The sequence below is a fragment of the Oncorhynchus mykiss genome, chromosome 19 (genome assembly GCF_057628025.1).
Source record: "Oncorhynchus mykiss isolate SJ-2025 chromosome 19, ASM5762802v1, whole genome shotgun sequence".
In the NCBI taxonomy this organism is placed as follows: Eukaryota; Metazoa; Chordata; class Actinopteri; order Salmoniformes; family Salmonidae; genus Oncorhynchus; species Oncorhynchus mykiss.
The window spans coordinates 49,211,410-49,232,517 of NC_143040.1; the positions used below are offsets into that span (position 1 = coordinate 49,211,410).

At 43.2% G+C, this 21,108-nt stretch overlaps 1 protein-coding gene across 1 annotated transcript in view; it reads right to left on the reverse strand.

The window, feature by feature from the left end:
• The window catches only part of kcnh5b (potassium voltage-gated channel subfamily H member 5b), an 81,890-nt gene that overhangs the window by 41,641 nt on the left and 19,141 nt on the right, over window positions 1–21,108 (reverse strand). The window contains exons 3-6 of the mRNA XM_021574250.3: window positions 19,055–19,161; window positions 18,775–18,924; window positions 16,459–16,595; window positions 11,584–11,976 (exon numbers count right to left, since the gene is read on the reverse strand). Of these exons, the coding sequence (XP_021429925.1) occupies window positions 11,584–11,976; window positions 16,459–16,595; window positions 18,775–18,924; window positions 19,055–19,161 (787 nt within the window). The remainder of the gene's footprint in view (window positions 1–11,583; window positions 11,977–16,458; window positions 16,596–18,774; window positions 18,925–19,054; window positions 19,162–21,108) is intronic.

The window sequence follows — 21,108 nt, forward strand, 5'->3', positions numbered from 1 at the left end:
GCACAGGAATGAAATCATCAACATGTATTGATCACAGTTTTTCTAACGCTGCAGATATTTGCTTTAAAGCAGAACCCAAATCCATTGGATGTTGTGATCGCAATATAATAGCCATATCTAGAGAAACCAATGTTCCAAAGGCTGGGCCTAATATAGTGTATAAGCGGTCATACAATAAGTTTTGTAGTGATTCATATGTTGATGATGTGAAGAATATTTGCTGGTCTGTGGTGTGTAATGAGGAGCAACCAGATGCTGCACTTGACACATTTATGAAACTACTTATTCCATTTACTAATAAGCACACACCCATTAAGAAAATGACTGTAAAAACTGTTGAATCGCCTTGGATTTATGAGGAATTAAAAAATTGTATGGTTGAGAGGGATGAGGCAAAAGGTATGGCAATTAAGTCTGGCAGCCCAACTGATTGGCAAACATACTGCAAATTAAGAAATCATGTGACTAAACTAAATAAAAATAAACTACACTATGAAACAAAGACAAATTATATAAAGAATGATAGGAAAATGTTTTGGGGCACCTTAAATGGAATTTTGGGAAAAAAAGCCAACTCTGCGTTACTGTTATTGAATCAGATGGCTCATTCATCCCAAAGCAAACAACTTTAATGACTTTTTCATTGGCAAGATAAGCAAACTTAGGGCGACATGCCAGCAACAAACGCTGACCCGACACATCCAAGTATATCGGACCAAATTGTGAAAGACAAGAATTGTACTTTAGAAGTCCGTAAAGTCAGTGCGGAAGAGGTGAAAAAATTATTGTTGTCTATCAACAATGACAAGCCTCCAGGGTCTGACAATCTAGATGGAAAATTACTGAGGATAATAGCAGATGATATTGCCACTCCTATTTGCCACATCTTTAATTTAAGCCTAATAGAGAGTGTGTGCCCTCAGGCCTGGAGGGAAGCTAAAGTCATTCCGCTACCCAAGAATGGTAAAGCCCCCTTTACTGGCTCAAATAGGCGACCAATCAGCCTGTTTGACCAGATACAATGCTATTTTACAGTAAACATATTTACAACAGAATTTCACCATGCTTATAGGGAAGGACACTCAACAAGCACAGCACTTACACAAATGACTGATGAATGGCTGAGAGAAATTTATGATAAAATGATTGTGGGGGCTGCCTTGTTAGACTTCAGTGCAGCTTTTGGCATTATTGATCATAGTCTGCTGCTGGAAAAACTTGTGTGTTATGGCTTTACACCCCCTGCTATAATGTGGATAAAGAGTTACTTGTCTAACAGAACACAGCGGGTGTTCTTTAATGGAAGTCTATCAAATATAATCCAGTTAGCATCAGGAATTCCCCAGGGTAGCTGTTTTCTGGCTTTTATTTTTTTTTTACTAACTACATGCCACTGACTTTGAGTAAAGCCAGAGTTTCCATGTATGCGGATGACTCAACGCTATACACGTCAGCCACAGCGACTGAAATGACTGCAACACTCAACAAAGAGCTGCAGTTAGTTTCAGAGTGGGTGGCAAGGAATAAGTTAGCCCTAAATATTTCTCAAATTAAAAGCATTGTATTTGGAACAAAACACTCAGTAAACCCTAAACTTCAACTAAATCTTGTAATAAATCATGTGGAAATTGAGCAAGTTGAGAATAAACTGCTTGGAGTAACACTAGATTGTAAACTGTCATGGTCAAAACATATTGATACAGTAGCAGCTAAGATTGGGAGAAGTGTGTCTATAATAAAGCGATGCTCTGCCTTCTTAACAACACTATCAACAAGGCAGGTCCTAGTTAGGTCGCACCTTGACTACTGTTCAGTTGTGTGGTCAGGTGCCACAAAAAAGGACTTTGCAATTGACTCAGATCCGGGCAGCACAGCTGACTCTTGGATGTACAGAGAGAGCTAATATTAATAACATGCATGTCAATCTCTCCTGGCTCAAAGTGGAGGTGAGATTGACTTCATCACTACTTTTATTTATGAGAGGTATTGACATGTTGAATGCACCGAGCTGTCTGTCTAAACTACTGGCACACAGCTCAGACACCCATGCATACCCCACAAGACATGCCACAAGAGGTCTCTTCACAGTCCCCAAGTCCAGAACAGACTATGGGAGGCACACAGTACGACATAGAGCCATTACTACATGGAACTCTATTCCACATCAAGTAACTGACGCAAGCAGTAAAATTAGATTTAAAAAACACCTTATGGAACAGCGGAGACTGTGAAGCAACACAAACGTTGGCACAGACACATGCACACACACACACACACACACACACGGATTTAGTACTGTAGATATGTGGTAGTGGTGGAGTATGGGCCTGAGGGCACACAGTGGGTTGTGAAACCTGTGAATGTACTGTAATGTTTTAAAATTGTATAAACTGCCTTAATTATGCTGGACCCAAGGAAGAGTAGCTGCTGCACTGGCTAATGGGGATCCATAATAAATACAAATACCTCACAAAAACTTGGGAGTATGGCTAGACGGTTCACTGTTCTTCTCTGAGCACATATCTAGACTTGGTTTCCTCTATTGTGACCACTCCTCTTTCACCCCAGCTGCCAAAGTAACCCTGATTCAGATGACCATCCTACCCATGCTAGATTACGGAGACGTCTTTTATAGATCATCAGATATCATCAGGGTGCTCTTGAGCGGCTAGATGTTCTTTACCGTTCGGCCATCAGATTTGCCACCAATTCTCCTTATAGGACACATCACTGCACTCTATACTCCTCTGTAAACTGGTCATCTTTGTATACTCGTCACAAGACCCACTGTTTGATGGCTATTTATAAAACTATCTTAGGCCTCACTCCCCCTTATCTGAGATACCTACTGCAGCCCTCATCCTCCACATACAACACCCGTTCTGCCAGTCTCATTCTGTTAAAGGTCCCCAAAGCACACACGTCCCTGGGTTCCTCCTCTTTACAGTTCGCAGCAGCTAGCGATTGGAACGAGCTGCAAAAAACACTCAAATTGGACAGTTTTATCTCCACTTCATTCAAAGGCTCAATCATGGACACTCTTACAGACAGTTGTGGCTGCTTCGCATTATGTATTGTTGTCTCTACCTTCCTTCCCTTTTGGGCTCCCGAGTGGTGCAGCTGTTTAAGGCACTGCATCTCAGTGCTATAGGCGTCACTACAGACACCCTTGTTCGAATCAAGGCTATATCACAACCGGCCGTGATTGGGAGTCCCATAGGTCGGCGAACAATTGGCCCAGCGTGGTCCGGGTTTGGCCGGTGTAGGCCGTCATCGTTAATAATAATTTGTTCTTAACTGACTTGCCTAGTTAAATAAAGGTTGAATAAAAATAACATCTCTGCTATCACACCCAACCTGGATCTATATTTGGTTTTAAGGTAGACGAGAGCACTGAATCCAGCTTCACACATATATTGTATGAGCCGACGAAGGGTATCATTGGTTTTATTCTGCTTTCAAGACAACTGGGGCCTTGGAAAAGTAGGAGGTCAAATCATGACATCAGTGACCTTCAGTTCGGAAAGTCAGAGTCCTAGAAAGAGACCTGAGTTCCCAAGTTGGAATTCCAAGTTGGATGACCGTTCAAAACTATTTTTCCCAGTCTTTGTTAATCTTCTTCAGAGTTCCCAGTTGCTTTAAACGCACTAAAGTCGGAAGTCGGAGATTTCCGAGTTCCCAGTTGTTGTGAACGTGGCATTAATGCTCAGAGGGAGGTGGCAGGGTATTCCCTTTGAGTCAGGAACCAAAACTCCTCCATAGTGACCCGTGAATACAATTGGTCACATGACAGCTCAATCAGCTGTTCAATTTCACCTACCGGCATGTCAACTGAGCAAGGATCACAGTCAAACAGATTGGGAAGAAGGTCCCAAAGTGCTCTTCCAAGCGTTGGAGGTGAGCAGTCTTCACCTGTGTCGGACACTGTTTTCCATTAAAAACATGCACAGCCGAGGGAAGGGGGCATGGCTAGTTTTTGAAAGACTCTCTCTCCAATAAGAATTCTTTCCTCTGAGTCCACTGATTCTGTCACTCATCTGTAGAATGTTTTTGTATTTCCCCTGCATGCTTGCGTTCACTTTGTTCAGTTTCCCTAATATGTCTGTTACATAGGTAAGGAGGCACAAAGTCAACCAAGTCTGTTTTTTTTTTTTTTTTTTACATCCATTTTGAATGACAACAGCTCCTCTCGATAACCACCAAGCCTTGGTGTGAAATAGACCATTGTCATGCTCTGATCTTAAATCTCCAAATAGTTTTGCGAACAGGTGTGTGCACAGTAGATGTGGTTTGATGTAGTTTACAATCAAAGTTACCTGCTGCAGTATTTCTCAGAGTTCTGTGCTCAGCTCTTTTGCCACCAATTGCTATTGGTGTATCATACAATGCATCCATATCGCAGAAGGAGACATATTAATAACAAGAGTGCAGAGGCCTGCCTGCCATCCCGCCATAGATGGAGCCCCATCTGTGCAAAAGCCCACCATTCGATCCCATGGAATCTGTTTTTCATCAATTTAGCCACTCAGCACACTGAGCATCCCCTGTGCCGTTTCATGTTCCGGCATCGTGAGACAGAACAATATGTCCTTGTGAATAACATCCCCTGACATATACAGCGAACATAAGTCAAAGCATGGGCATCTCGGCCCTCACAGCTAACATCGATTTGCAGAGCATAAGCTGTGGAGTTTTTGAGTCGTTCAGTCATGATTGCTAGAAAAAGCACAAATTCTTCATTGATCAGTTTTATCTGACAAAGGTATTGATGCGAGTTTCTGTGCCTCTGCCTCCCCACACATTGTTTTCACCATATCAATTGCGTCCGGTAATATCAAAGTCTCTGCAATAGTGTGTGGCTTCATAACGTAGGGGCCTAGCCGTTCACCGTGGGAATGACTCAAGTGCAACGGTCAAGTGCAGCCTTTTCCCATGATCTAAGGGCACTCTCTGGTTGAATGGTATCTTTGAAATTTGATTAATTTTCAGTTACATTTTTAAGGTTAACCACATTACAATAATTTTCAGGTACAAAGACAATATTATAATATATTAGTTAACCTTTATTTAACTAGGCAAGTCAGTTAAGAACAAATTCTTATTTACAATGACAGCCAGCTCCAGCCAAACCCGGACGACGCTGGGCCAATTGTGCTCCGCCCAATGGACTCCCAATCAGAGCTGGATGTGATACAGCCTGGATTCGAACCAGGGTGTCTGTTGTGACACCTGTAGCACTGAGATGCAGTGCCTTAGACTGATGCGCCACTCGGGAGCCACATTTTGCAGCAATTACAGCTGCAAGTCTCTTGGGGTATGTCTCTATAAGCTTGGCACATCTAGCCACTGGAATTTTTGCCCATTCTTCAAGGCAAAACTGCTCCAGCTCCTTCAAGTTGGATGGGTTCCGCTGGTGTACAGCCATCTTTAAGTCATACCACAGATTCTCAATTGGATTGAGGTCTGGGCTGTGACTAGGCCATTTCAAGACATTTAAATGTTTCCCCTTAAACCACTCAAGTGCTGCTTTAGCAGTATAATTAGGGTCATTGTCCTGCTGGAAGTTGAATCTCCGTCCCAGTCTCAAATCTCTGGCAGACAATCTGTTTTCCCTCAAGAATTCCCCTTTATTTAGTGCCTTCCATCATTCCTTCAATTCTGACCAGTTTCCCAGTCCCTGCCGATGAAAAACATGGTGTTCTCTGGGTGGTGTTCTCGGGGTGATGAGAGGTGTTGGGTTTGCGCCAGACATAGTGTTTTTCTTGATGGCCAAAAAACTACATTTTAGTCTAATCTGACTGGAGTACCTTCTTCCATATGTTTGGGGAGTCTCCCACATGCCTTTTGGCGAACACCACGCTTGTTTTCTTATTATTTTCTTTAAGCAATGGCTTTTTTTCTGGCCACTCTTCCGTAAAGCCCAGCTCTGTGGAGTGTACGGATTAAAGTGGTCCTATGGACAGATACTCCAATCTCCGCTGTGGAGCTTTGCAGCTCCTTCTGGGTTATCTTTGGTCTCTTTGTTGCCTCTGATTAATACCTTCCTTGCCTGGTCCAGGAGATATGGTGGGCGGCCCCCTCTTGGCAGGTTTGTTGTGGTGCCATATTCTTTCCATTTTTTAATAATGGATTTAATTGTGCTCCGTGGGATGTTGAAGTTTCAGATATTTTTTTAGAACCCAACCCTGATCTGTACTTCTCCACAACTTTCAGAACAGGTGTATATATACTGAGATCATTTGACAGATCATGTGACACTTCAATTGCACACCAGTGGACTTTATTTAACTAATTATGTGACTTCTGAAGGTTGCACCAGATCTTATTTAGGGGCTTCATTCCAAAGGGGGTGAATACATATGCACGCACCACTTTCCGTTTTTTTTAACAAGTTATTTTTTAAATTTCACTTCACCAATTTGGACTATTTTGTGTATGTCCATTACATGAAATTACAGGTTGTAATGCAACAAAATAGGAAAAATGCCAAGGAGGATGAATACTTTTGCAAGGCACTGTGTATATATACACACATGTATTTTTTTTCAGGATTTTTAAAATTCTCCCGTGGCCCCATTTTCATATCAGGCGACCACACATGGGGTTGCGATCCCTAGCTTGCGAACTGCGGTGCTTAGATAATCCTTACCCAAACCCCCACAGCCCTAAGTACTCAGCTAATGCTTACCCATACCCCCACAGCCAGCCTTAGCACTAGGCTAATGCTTACCCATACCCCCACAGCCAGCCTTAGTGCTAGGCTAATGCTAACCCACAACCTCCACAGCCAGCTTGAGTGGGTGCTAATAATGCTAAACCAAGCCTCCATAGTGCTGAGGGCGAGGCTCCCCTGGGCCTGTCAGATTGTTTTTGTTCATTGCAACATGCATGGCACATAAAAAGGTCACGCTGGATTAGCCAGTGCTGGCATGGCCCCTGCAGACAGGAAAAATGCGTCTGAGTGCACTTTACTGGGGCTCTGTGCCAGCAGGTAGCAGCCCAGACTACAGGGGGCTGCCTGCCCCCTCCTCCTCTCCAAGCCCACTCCTCCCCTCTATGACCTCAGGGAACCTCAGCAGTCATCAGCACACTGCAAAGAAGACTTGTGAATGTGATGCCTTGTACACAAGCGGGATTCTGTGTGTAAAATATCTGGATGTCGATTCTTCTGTTGTGTTCTATGACATCTTAAAGCATCCCCCTCACTATAGTGTACATCATGGGTCCCCAATTACATTCAGCTGTGGACCGATCTTTTCCTGAGCAGATGGTGAGGGGGCTGGAACATAGTTATAAATCATTTGTACACTGCACATTGACCGCAAGATGTCCAAACATATTTCATATTTGACAAAAACATAATGATTGGAAATCTTGATTACATTTGGATACGATCACATATGTCTCTCTATTTATGCGTTGGAATACTTTAGGGCTGGGAATTGCCAGGTTCTTCACAACACAATATTAACATGATACTTAGGTGCCGATACGAAATGTTTGCGATTTGATGTGATTTTTTTGCGGTTCGATGTTCCAAACATATCGCTCACCATATGTCTGCTGCAGAGGAACAAGAGAGACCCCTGAGAAATGTTTTGATCAGTCATGGAAATAAATGTGATGAAAACAAAATTGCTTCACTATTTAAATAGAAGATGGAGAACAAGCTATGAACGAAAAATACTGGCGTTTTGGTGCAGGTACTGCCGAATAGTGCAAAACTAATATTGCGATATTGTCAAAACTAATATTGCAATCTATCGTCAAAACTAATATTGCGATATGTAACTGGATAGATTTTTCCGCCATCAGTAGAATACATGATTTCCTGGTGATTTTAGTCTTTTAGGTGCAACAAAAAATGTTGCTCTGAAAACTTGGTTGGACAAATAAATGAACACTTGGGGAACACTAGCGTACAGCGAATAAAGCTCAACATATATCAAAGCACCTGCAGCAACTAAAGACATTTCAATGTGTAGCAAAGCACTTGGTATTCTGCATAGCACCTGATTTCAAATCAACTATAAAACCACAATGTTGAAAGGCAAAAACTGTCATCACAATGTAAACCTCCAGAGAGAAAAGGGCAAAATAACAACCCAGACATAAAATAAAATTATCCTTATTATCTCTTCCTGTTTGACATCTCTTTGTCTTTCCCTGTCATTCTCTCTCTCACCTCTCACTCTCTAGCTCCTCTATTATATTTTATATGTTCTCTCTCTCTACACTGCATGATTCGGAGTGACGCTAGGTCTTGGGAACACACTACAATACACTGTGCACATTGGTCACCACACCCGGGCTGTACATTACCCTTTTCCCTCAATATGAGCTCACATCTTGACACAGAGACAAATCATCACTTTGAGTTTTGTGGTTGTGCATTTGAATCCTATTGATTTCCTATCAGCCCCTCATGGCTGCTCTTGCCCCTCCCCCTCTGTGAGCAAGTGGACCTCACAGCCACATCCCAGCAGGAGCTCTCAGAAACTATCAGGCCCACCACCCTACCTGACACCCTAGACCCACTCCAATTTACTTACAGCCCCAATAGGTCCACAGACGACACAATCGCAATCACACTGCCCTAACCCATCTGGACAAGAGGAATTCTGAGGAATTCTGAATTCTGTTCATCAACTACAGCTCAGCATTTAACACCATAGTACCCTCCAAACTCGTCATTAAGCTCGAGACCCTGGGTCTCGACCCCGCCCTGTGCACCTGGGTCCTGGACTTTCTGACGGGCTGCCCCCAGGTGGTGAGGGTAGGAAACAACATCTCCACCCCGCTGATCCTCAACACAGGGGCCCCACAAGGGTGCGTTCTTAGCCCTCTCCTGTACTCCCTGCTCACCCATGACCCATGACTGCGTGGCCATGCACACCTCCAACTCAATCATCAAGTGTGGTGTCAGGAAAATAACCTCACAAGCAACGTCAACAAAACAAAGTAGATAAAACGGCAGAGGGAGCACCCCCCTATCCACATCGATGGTACAGGCGTACATATCACGGACAAACTGAAATGGTCCACCCACACATACAGTGTGGTGAAGAAGGCCCAACAGCGCCTCTTCAACCTCAGGAGGCTGAAGAAATTTGGCTTGTCACCAAAAACACTCACAAACTTTTATAGATGCACAATCGAGAGCATCTTGTCGGGCTGTATCACCACCTGGTACGGCAACTGCTCCACCCACAACCCCAAGGCTATCCAGAGCACAACACATCACCGGGGGCAAACTACCTACCCTCCAGGACACCTACACCACCCGATGTCACAGGAAGGCCAAAAAGATCATCAAGGACAACAACCACCTGAGCCACTGCCTGTTCACCCCGCTATCATCCAGAAGGCGAGGTCAGTGCAGGTGCATCAAAGCTGGGACCGAGAGACTGAAAAACAGCTTCTATCTCAAGGCCATCAGACTGTTAAACAGCCATTACTAACATTGAGTGGCTGCTGCCAACATACTGACTCAAATCTCTAGCCACTTTAATAATAAAAAATTGGATGTAATAAATGTATCACTAGTCACTTTAAACAATGCCACTTTATATAATGTTTACATACCCTACATTACTCATCTCATATGTGTATACTGTACTCTATACCATCTACTGCATCTTGCCTATGCCGTTCGGCCATCGCTCATCCATATATTTATATGTACATATTCTTATTCATTCCTTTACACTTGTGTGTAAAAGGTAGTCGCTGTGAAATTGTTAGGTTAGATTACTTGTAGATATTACTGCATGGTCGGAACTAGAAGCACAAGCATTTCGCTACACTCGCATGAACATCTGCTAACCATGTGTAAGTGACCAATAAAGTTTGATTTGATTTGAAGCCCTGCATGTTTTTTTCTAAAGTCGCATGGAATGTAGGCCTACATTGAACACCACACATTGGCTCCTACTGTAGGCTGAACGATGGAACAGCTGTTTTCATGTTAAAATGTTATGGGATGCATTTTCTCAAATGTTTTATGGTAGGCCACTCTGGTATGCCTACATTATGATAAAGTAGCCACATTAGTCTACTTGGCCACTGTTAAAACAGTAACTTAAAACGGGTACAGCTTCAGTATTCACAGTAAACACGCGCCGGAAGTTGCACAGAATATTCAAGTTGGTGCTCAGCAGACCTGAAATTTACTTAGTGCTGAACAAATTTGAGGGAACATTGCCTACAGTATACATAACCTATTTAAACATGTATTTTTTATAACCTACACAGCAAAGTACAGTATCATTGACCCGGATACACAAACACACACTCACTCACTCTCTCCTAAAACATGTGTTTTATGAGCTATACTAATGAAATGATGATGATGGAGCACCTATCATTCAACTCTAGAAAAGCAGTAACACAGTCCATAAGTTTTTCTGTTTAAAATCCAATTAATTGTGTTCTGTATGATTGGGTTGAAGGAGTATTGATAATTGCTTCTCCTGGAGGACTGAAAATCGTCTAGAGCTCATCAGGCAAAGTGGTTTTGACAGAAGCCCACATTTCTGGATTTCAGAGCCGACATAAGAAGCAACTGTTAGAAGTACAACTGACAAATACCTACAACTTAAACACTTCATAAAGGGTCAGAAGAAAGTCGATAAACTACGTTTTCAAATGACTGAAGTTGAGAAACTATTTACGAATCCTACCGTTCGGAGAGGTTTAATCTCCATATATATTATATTTTATTGAACAGAAGTGCCTCATCCTATGCTGCGTTGAGACATGTTTGGGAGAGAGACATTGGACATGCATTTGGTGAGGAAGAATGGGCTTCTATCTGCAAAAGGGTCTACCCCAAATGCACCCCCATAAGCATACGAGCTAAATTTCACATTTTTTCCTAGAACCTACTTTACACCTGTCCGTCTTCACAGAATGTATTCCAATGCAACACATTTCTGTTTCAAATGTAAACAGGATACTGGCACCTTCATGTGCGTTTTTAGGTACTGTAGCATAATCCAGTCTTATTGGAATGATATTCACTTACACATACAGAATATCTTGGGTAGATAATTAGCTTTTTCACCAAAGTTATATTTGCTCTATTTTGATTGTAACGTCATGTTTGACCCTGACTCTGAACATCTGTTCAATACCCTTGTTTACTTAGCCAAAAAATGTATATTGTTATTATGGTCCACACCTGAAGTACCATCTGCGAGAATGTGGCTTTCAAGCTTCTGCTATCCAAGCTCTAGAGAAATGTACATTTGATTTACACCAGAGGTCTGATACATTTTGGAAAATTTGGTCTCCATTGTTGTCCTATGTAGAAAACCTCCCATAAATGCCTGTGTTATAATTGTAATGTTTGTGTATATTGTTTTCTCTCCATTTTATGACTGCCTTTTTGTATAATGTTTTGCTGTATCCTTATTTATTCCTTTGATTGTACTTAGTCTGTGTGGTGCACTTTGTTTGGTTGTCTATGTAACCCCTATTAAAAGAAAATAACATTCTAATAAAAAGATAATTACAAAAAAGAAATACAATTTCAAAGATCCTAAACCATCACCACCCCTTCCCCGAGCCAGCCTACCGTACCTCATCCACATTCTCAAAGGCATTGATGATGTCATAGGGCAGGCAGGACAGCAGGTCGATGACGAACCAGGTCTTCAGGTAGTTCATCCTGATCAGCTTGGGGTCTGAGATGACCTCCCCACCGGGCCCCACGAAGGTGGTGTGGAAGTTGAGTACGATGTCCACCAGGAAGATGACATCCACCACACTGTCCAGCACCAGCCACACAATGTTGTTCTGCTTGGTCTTGAAGGACACGTTGTAGGGCACCATGATGGCCGTGTAGAAGGTGAGGACGAGGATGACCCAGTCCCAGGTGGTCTTGAAGGTGCAGTAGTGGAGGATGATGTGAGGGGGAGTCTTAGGAGCCTCCTGTTTGTACTGGGGGAGGATGTCTGAGCCTAGCTGGAGAACCTGAGCGCACACAGAGGGATGGAGAGAGAGAGAGAGAGAGAGAGAGAGAGAAAGAAAGAAAGGGACTGACAGTTATAGGAGGAGGAGACACTGTCCATGTTAAAGTTGATTGTTCTCATCTCATACAGACTATATCAGGAATGGGGCTTCCTGACTCCATGTTATAAAAGCGGGTTGGGTGCTCGCTGAGAAGATAAACAGAGGCTACAATTCTCATCTAATCCTCATCATCAGATGTGCCAATCAAACAGGCCTCAGTCAAGACCAGAAGCGCTGTGCAAAATGAGAACTTCAATTAAGCACACAAAAACCTTCTCAGAGAAATAGCAGCACATCTGACATTCCGCATACTCAATGTGAGACGTCAGATGCTCTTCAGATGAATCACCTGCCTAATTTATTGAATGTTCCCCAGATATTACAAACCCACTCAGACATCTTGTTATTGGTTATGTAAATGAGAAGAGATATTAAAACTCATCCTTCTTTACTGAGGTTTGATTTAGTCTTACCTCTCTGTCTGAGAGAGACCGGTAGGGGTAAGCAAATCACAAAATCCAAATCACAATCCCCTTTGCATGAATTGACAGTAAGTATCATTTCATGTTGATACATTTAATTCGGAAAGTATTCAGGCCCCTTCACTTTTTCCCAAAAAATGTACGTAACAGCCTTATTCTGAAATTCATTAAATTGTTTTTTTCCCTCATCAATCTACACACAATACCCCATAATGACAAACAAAAACACGTTTTTAGAAATGTTTGCCACTGAAATATCACATTTACATGAGTATTCAGACCCTTTACTCAGTACTTTGATGAAGCACCTTTGACAGCAATTACAGGGTTGAGTATTCTTGGGTATGACGCTACAAGCTTGGCACACCTGTATTTGGGGAGTTTCTCCCATTAATCTCTGCAGATCCTCTCAAGCTCTGTCAAGGTTGGATGGGGAGCGTTGCTGCACAGGGTTCAAGTCCGGGCTCTGGCTGGGCCACTCAAGGACATTCAGAGACTTTCCCACTCGTCCATTGTCTTGGCTGAGTGCTTAGGGTTGTTGTCCTGTTGGAAGGTGAACCTTCGACCCAGTCTGAGGTACTGAGCGCACTGGAGCAGGTTTCATTCAAGGAACTTTCTGTACTTTGCTCCGTTTATCTTTCCCTCGATCCTGACTAGTTTCTCAGTCCCTGCTACCTCCCTGACCAAGGCCCTTCTCCCCGGATTGCTCAGTTTGGCCAGCTCTAGGAAGAGTCTTGGTGGTTCCAAATTTCTTCCATTTAAGAATGATGGAGGCCGCTGTGTCCTTGGGGACCTTCAATGCTGCAGAAATGTGTTGGTACCCTTCCCCAGATCTGTGCCTCAACACAATCATGTCTCGGAGCTCTACGGACAATTCCTTCAACCTCATCGCTTGGTTTTTGCTCTGACATGCACTGTCAACCATGGGACCTTATACAGACAGGTGTGTGCCTTTCCAAATCATGTCCAATCAACTGATTTGACCACATATAGACTCAATTCAAGTTGTAGAAACATCTCAAGGATGATCAATGGAAACAGGATGCACATGAGCTCAATTTCAAGTCTCATAGAAAAGGGTTTGAATACTTGTATAAATAAGGTATTTCAGTTCGTTTTCTATACATTTGCTAAAAGTTCTAAAAACCTGTTTTCACTTTGTCATTATGGTGTATAGTGTGTAGATTTATTTTTTAAATCAATTTTAGAATAGGCCTGTAACATAAGAAAATGTGGAAAAAGTCAAGGGGTCTGAATACTTTCCGAATGCACTGTAGATGTTGTTCATCGGTACTTACCAAAGGGGCAGGATTGAAAATCCAACACTAAGGTTTATGTCAAATAATCCACTGCCCTGAAACATCAATAGATGACTCAGGACAGTTAGACAGCCAGGTAAGGTCACTTAGCTAGGGAAAAGATAAGGTAAAGTGAACATGGCTCGTCCCAAAACAAGTCATCTGAGTTTCCAGCAGACGGAGACAGTGAAAGTGCTCGCGGCACACTGCCTCCGTCTCACTGCTATGCATGCAATATTAATGATGCCCAGTACAGCCACAGCCCACAGCGAACTGTACAAGATCATTAGCCAGCAAGAATCCTCTCATCCGGAAGCAGTCTTTATTGTCGCGGGCGACAGAGGACAGAGAAGGCAGACTCAGTGCTGCAGGACCGTTTTGAGAATAGTGATTGGAATATGTTCAAAGATTCACCCACCCAGGACTCATCCATCAACATTGAGGAAAATACATTGTCAGTCACATGCTTCATTAGTAAATGTGTTGATGATGTTGTACCCACAATAACAATCCGGACATACCCTAACCAAAAACCCTGGATGAACATAGATATCCGTACCTTGCTGGGAGCCCATACTGCAGGATGGATGTTAATTGATGTTTAACATCTCAGACTTGCAACGCATGTGGCAAGGACTACAGACTATCACAGACTACAAAGGCAAATCCAGCCCACCGAAGCCTCCCTCCCAGATGAGCTTAACACATTCTATGCTCGCTTCGAGGCAGACAATACCGAGCCATCCAGGAACAATTTTGCTGATCCGGACAACCAGGTGCTTTCGCTTTTCAAGGCTGGCAAGAGGAAAACTCTCAAAAGAGTAAATACTCACGAAGTTGCCGGCCCAGATGGCATCCCTGTCCACGTCCTCAGAGTGTGTGCTGACCAGCTGTCTTCTCTGACATCTTTAACCTGTACCTGTCCCAGGCTGTAGTCTCCACCAACTTCAAGGAGACCACCATCACCCCAGTGCCCAAGAAAAATAAGGTGACATGCCCAAATGACTATCATGCCTTCGCACTCACCCCGGTCATCATGAAGTGCTTCGAGAAGCTGGTCATGGCCCACATCAAGGCCAGCATGCCAGGCACACTGGACCCATGCCAATTTGCCTACCACTCCAACAGATCCACGGAAGATGCCATTTCCATCGCTACTCAAACGGCCGTAAACACATCTGAGAATGCTGTTCATTGACTACAGTCCAGCATTCAAGACTATTGCTCGCTCCAAGCTCGACACCAAGCTCAGAGCCCTGGGTCTGGACACCAGCCTCTGCAACTGAATTCTGGACTTCCTGACCACAGGCTGTGAGGATTGGCAACAACACCTTCTCTACACTGACTCTTAACACAGGGGTCCCCCAGGGGTGTTTCCTCAACTTTCTGCTGTACTCCCTTTTCGACCACGACTGTGGCTTTGCACGACACCAACTCCATCATCAAGTTTCCTGACGACAGCTTAGTTGTAGGCCTGACAACCAATAATAACGAGTCAGCCTATAGGGAGGAGGTAAGTGAACTGGCATTGTGGTGCCAGGACAACAAACTCTCTCTCAATGTCAGCAAAACAAAGGAGTTGATTGTCAATGGGACTGCAGTAGAGAGACTTAAGTTCCTTAGCATCTACATCACCGACTGCTTGACATGGACCAACAACACCACCATTCTTGTCAAAAAGGTGCAACAGCGTCTCTACTTCCTGAGGCGGCTGAAGAAATGTGGTTCCTCTCCAAATACTACCGCTGCACCATTGAGAGAGTCCTGACCAGTTCCATCACGGCCTGGTACGGAAATTACTCCGTCCACGGCCGCAAGGCCCAGCACATCACTTGGATCGTGCTCTTACCCATCCAGGACATCTACTCGAAACAGTGCCTGAGGAAGGCCCGCAGCATTATCAAGAACCCCCACACCCCAGTCATGAGCTGTTCACTTCCTTACCATCTGGCAGATAGTATTGGAGCATGAGGTCTGATGCCAACCGGCTCAGAGACAGTTTCTATCTACAAACCACCAGACTGCGGAACACCCTTCACTGGACTGACCACCTGCTCTTTTCCGCACCTTAGCACACACACATGCACTCACTCACTCACACACACACCCACACAGACATCCACACATCCACTCATATACATTTATGCTTCACACACATCACAACTGCTGCCAACAGACTTATTATCACAGCTAAATACTTCACAATTTAAACACTTGACCCGCAATCCTCCCTTCTTCAAAACACATGTAAATATTGGACTATAAATTGTGCCTTCTTATGTTATGCTTATGGTGTATAGCAAGAGTATCCCGTACATACGGCTAATAAAACTTGAACGTACAGTATGTATGGGGAGGTGTGTGTGTTTGTATGTGTGTACAGTCAAACATTAGGTCAATCAATTTTCTACCTAAAAGTCCTCTCTTGTATCTGCTCTTCTGTTTGTTATAAAATAAAATAAAACGTTTTGGCCATCTCTGTTTTTCTCTCTGTTTAGCCCCTGTATGTTAATAGTCTTAATAGTCTGTCCTCTCTCTCTGCATTAGGCCCAGGACCTGAATGTGATGGAAGAGGTGATCAGGATGATGATTGTCTGTCTAACTCCCTACACCACAACCCTAACCTGGTTTACTCCCAGCTCTACATGTGACACAGCACTTACCTCTGCCAGACGGGACTGCTTGGGTTGGCTGACCTCATGGCTGCTCATAGGAGTGAGCTGCTGTGGTGTGGTATGGTGGCTGGTGTTGCGGTTATTATGTGTCAGTGCCCGTGTCAGCCGTGCAAACTTGCTCCATCCTGCAGACATAAAAAACAATGACACATTTAGCACAGCTTGGTCGTGTGGAAAGGGTACATAAATTATATACACTTTGAGAAACACTGAAAGCATACGCTATTAACCATACATTAATACATGACTTCATCTAAAGATGACTTTATCTTGTTGTAAAACCAGCAGCTACGGATTCAAAGTCACAGTGATGATGTAGGCACTAGGCATGCACAGCAAAGTTCTGGGTCTTCTGTAGCTCAATTGGTAGAGCATGGCACTTGCAACACCAGGATAGTGGGTTTGAATCCGGGGACCCAGTATGCACGCATGACTGTAAGTTGCTTTGGATAAAAGTGTCTGCTAAATGGCAAATATTATAACTACAGCCCCACTCTCACGCTGGCTGTATAAACCATAATAATGTGAAGACTGTACAGGATGAAATATAAGATCAGTCAAACCCTTTCAGGTGCCATTACCACAGAGAGAAACAGGGATTTGAAATAGCCCTCAGCTCCAGGGTCTCTAACCTCATATCCTCTTTCACTTCCTTTCAAAAGTAGGTTAATTCAGCTATTTTTCCCAAAGGGCAGCAAGGTGAAAGGAGACCAGTGGCAGAGACCCACACAGGCCACAGCGGCAGCCTACTCACAATGGCACTGCAACAGATACAACTGACCTCCCCTCGGATGAAGAGAGTGTTAGGAGTTGTGTAACTCATTGTATACCGCCAGGGCAAAGCAGCACTCTACACCGACCATGTAAAGAGCCCCCAATCTTTACTGTAATAGCCCAAAAGAGCCTTGTAAAACCGGCTAATGTGCATTCTGCTAGCCCTCGAGAAAACAAAAAGAAAACAACCCGACCAGAAGAACCTAATACAATGTGGCGAAGTTAAAAATAGCAAGAACCAAATCCAAGCATCACCCCCGAACAAACTGCATATGATGATCAAATAATTTCTGCTCAAATACAGGCAGAGTACCCCCTCGAATCCTTTAGCTCCAGTGGCTGCTGAATTGTTGCCACCAATGCAAAAACTATGAGATAGTCGTTGGCTCAATGACTGGAAGTCTATGGGAACAGCTAGCATGTCATTGCACTAACACTAGTAGCAACCCCCCCACCACTACTGAACAAAAATCCTAGGGGAAACACTGACAGTGAATACTTAACACTTTTGAATTCAATGCGTGGACGAATACATGTGGAAAGGCTAATCAGTCTAGATGGAGTCTCTCCTCCTCAACTGATGTGAATGGGTGTTGAGCTGTGGGAGCAGCTTGAGCTATAGCATGAGGAGGTTGTGTTTCTATAGTGTCAGCATTCAGCTTCCATACCCTTCAGACCCATCCATGTCTGCCATCCCATAACACTGAACACTGCGACAGTTCACACTACAGCTCTGCTCTGGGTCCACTCCTAATCAGTGACCCCTTGACAAGGTCTGGAAACACAGCAGTCATTCTATGGTAAGGTCATCACAAGCAATTAGAGGACAGATACTAATAAGCTCCTAATAAAATACAAAATAGTGGAAAATATAAACGGATTAGAGTAACGTTAAGTGGAACCGCGGGCATTGTATGCGGTGCTCATTTCACCCCGGAGGATTTCAATGGCTTCATTGTGAGTAGTTGACATACTGAACTTTTAATGTTAAATTGTAAATTGAGACTGTATGATTTTATTTGTAAAATGTATGAATGGAATGTATACATGTAAATGGACTCATTATTTTTTGGGGGACTAACTTGACTAAAAACGACAACAACAATAGAAGTTGCACGTCCTGTAAAATGTTCAACAAAACGTCACCTTTTGACAATATCCCTAACTGTCATGTTATTGTTTCTGGTCAACCTGCTCCCAACATTAACAGCATGTAAAGCCCATATTAATCATCATGTGTTGATCATCATGTGTTAGTCATCTTCCAATCCCATGAGCTTGGTTTTCCCAGCAGTAAGTCTCTGACGAGGCATGGTGATGGGGAGTCTGCACCGCGCAGGGGGGGGGGGGGGGGGGGGGGGGCAAAGTCCTGACAACGTGCATCACTCATCTAGGAGGAGAGGGTAAAAACACCCACATCTTCTGTAGGTTCTGCCCACAACAATCACAAGACCTTTTTATTTCCAGTAATTCATAGACTGGCTCTTCAGAACAAGCAAACAGCCACAGTTCAGCATGATCGAGACTTACCCGAAGTGGACTCGTCCTTACCCGAAGTGGACTCGTCCTCGATGGGCTGCTTGAAGACAGTGATGTCTTTGAAGGTGCACAGGAAGAGAACCACTTTGTCATTCTCATTCCTGATGGGGGCCACCTGCATATAGAACCACACTGGCGCCCCTGCAGACAGAATGGATTCGTTACAATGTAGTAGTAACAGTTGCTTATCTCATAAGGTACATTTTGTTTACATTTTCCTTTTTATACAATAGAATAGAATATACAGTACATATACAATGTGAACACTCACTGTTCTTCCTGTATAGCAAGACCTCAAAGCAGTTGGACTCATAATTATCAAATGTCTCTCTGACTTTGTCTATTGTCTTCTTGTCCGTCAGCTCTCCATACATAAAACTGGAAGAAAAGTGACGAATAAAATCAAAACGATTAGTCATTTGATCCTAGGCATCAACTATGACAGTTATTAATCAATTAATGATCTAACTCATAAAAGCTCTCCTCCTCTTCATAGGCTCTGAATGTTCTTCCTAATAGTGGTGTGGGATCAGTTTAAGAAAATGACTGTGCCTGCTCCTGTGGTTCCTGAGCTTAACACCAACCACTAGTCTACCCTTCCCTGATCAAGGCTGAGTTTAGATAGCCTGAGGTTAAAGGGTAGGAGGCATTCGTTTTTACTCACCAGAGTAACATCAAAGTGTGGTCAAACACTTAGTAACTTATTTGTAGTCATGATCTGGTTACCTATAACTACAAACATAGTTGTGTTTAGCATTTTTACGTACAGTTGAAGTCGGAAGTTTGCATACACCTTAGTCAAGTACATTTAAACTCAGTTTTTCACAATTCCTGACATTTAATCCTAGTAAAAATATCCTGTTTTAGGTCAGTTAGGATCACCACTTTATTTAAAAAATGTGAAATGTCAGAATAATAGTAGAGAGAATGATTTATTTCAGCTTTTATTTATTTCATCACATTCCCAGTGGGTCAGAAGTTTACATACACTCAATTAGTATTTGGTAGCATTGCCTTTAAATTGTTTAACTTGGGTCAAACGCTTCAGGTAGCCTTCCACAAGCTTCCCACAATAAGTTGGGTAAATTTTGGACCATTCCTTCTGACAGAGCTGGTGTAACTGAGTCAGGTTTGTAGGCCTCCTTGCTCGCACACGCTTTTTCATTTCTGCCCACAAATTTTCTATGGGATTGAGGTCAGGGCTTTGTGATGGCCACGCCAATACCTTGACTTTGTTGTCGTTATGCCATTTTTCCACAAATTCGGAAGCATGCTTGGGGTCATTGTCCATTTGGAAGACCCATTTGTGACCAAGCTTTAACTTCCTGACTGTTGTCTTGAGATGTTGCTTCAATATATCCACATCATTTTCTCTCCTCATGATGCCATCTATTTTGTGAATTGCACCAGTCCCTCCTGCAGCAAAGCACCCCCACAACATGATGCTGCCACCCCCGTGCATCACGACTGGGATGGTGTTCTTTGGCTTGCAAGCCTCCTACTTTTTCCTCCAAACATAATGATGGTCATTATGGCCAAACAGTTTCATCAGACCAGAGGACATTTGTCCAAAAAGTAAGATCTTTGTCCCCATGAGCAGTGGCTTCTTCCTTGCTGAGCGGACTTTCAGGTTATGTCGATATAGGACTCGTTTAACTGTGTATATAGATACTTTTGTACCTGTTTCCTCCAGCATCTTCACAAGGTCCTTTGCTGTTGTTCTGGGATTGATTTGCACTTTTCGCACCAAAGTGCATTCATCTCTAGAAGACCCGAATGCGTCTCCTTCCTGAGCGGTATGACGGCTGCGTGGTCCCATGGTGTTTATACTTGCGTACTATTGTTTGTACAGATGAACGTGGTACTGTCAGGCGTTTGGAAATTGCTCCCAAGGATGAACCAGACTTGTGGAAGTCTACAATTTTGTTTCTGAGTTCTTGGCTGATTTATTTTGATTTTCCCATGATGTCAAGCAAGGAGGCACTGAGATTGAAGTTGGGCCTTGAAATACATCCACAGGTTCACCTCTAATTGACTCAAATTATGCTAATGAGTCTATCAGAAGCTTCTAAAGCCATGACATTATTTTCTGGAATTTTCCAAGCTGTTTAAAGGCACAGTCAACTTAGTGTATGTAAACTTCTGACCCACTGGAATTGTGAAACAGTGAATTATAAGTGAAATAATCTGTCTGTAAACAATTGTTGGAAAAATTACTTATGTCATGCACAAAGTAGATGTCCTAACCGACTTGCCAAAACTATAGTTTGTTAACAAGAAATTTGTGGAGTGGTTGAAAAACGAGTTTTAGGGCCTCCCGGGTGG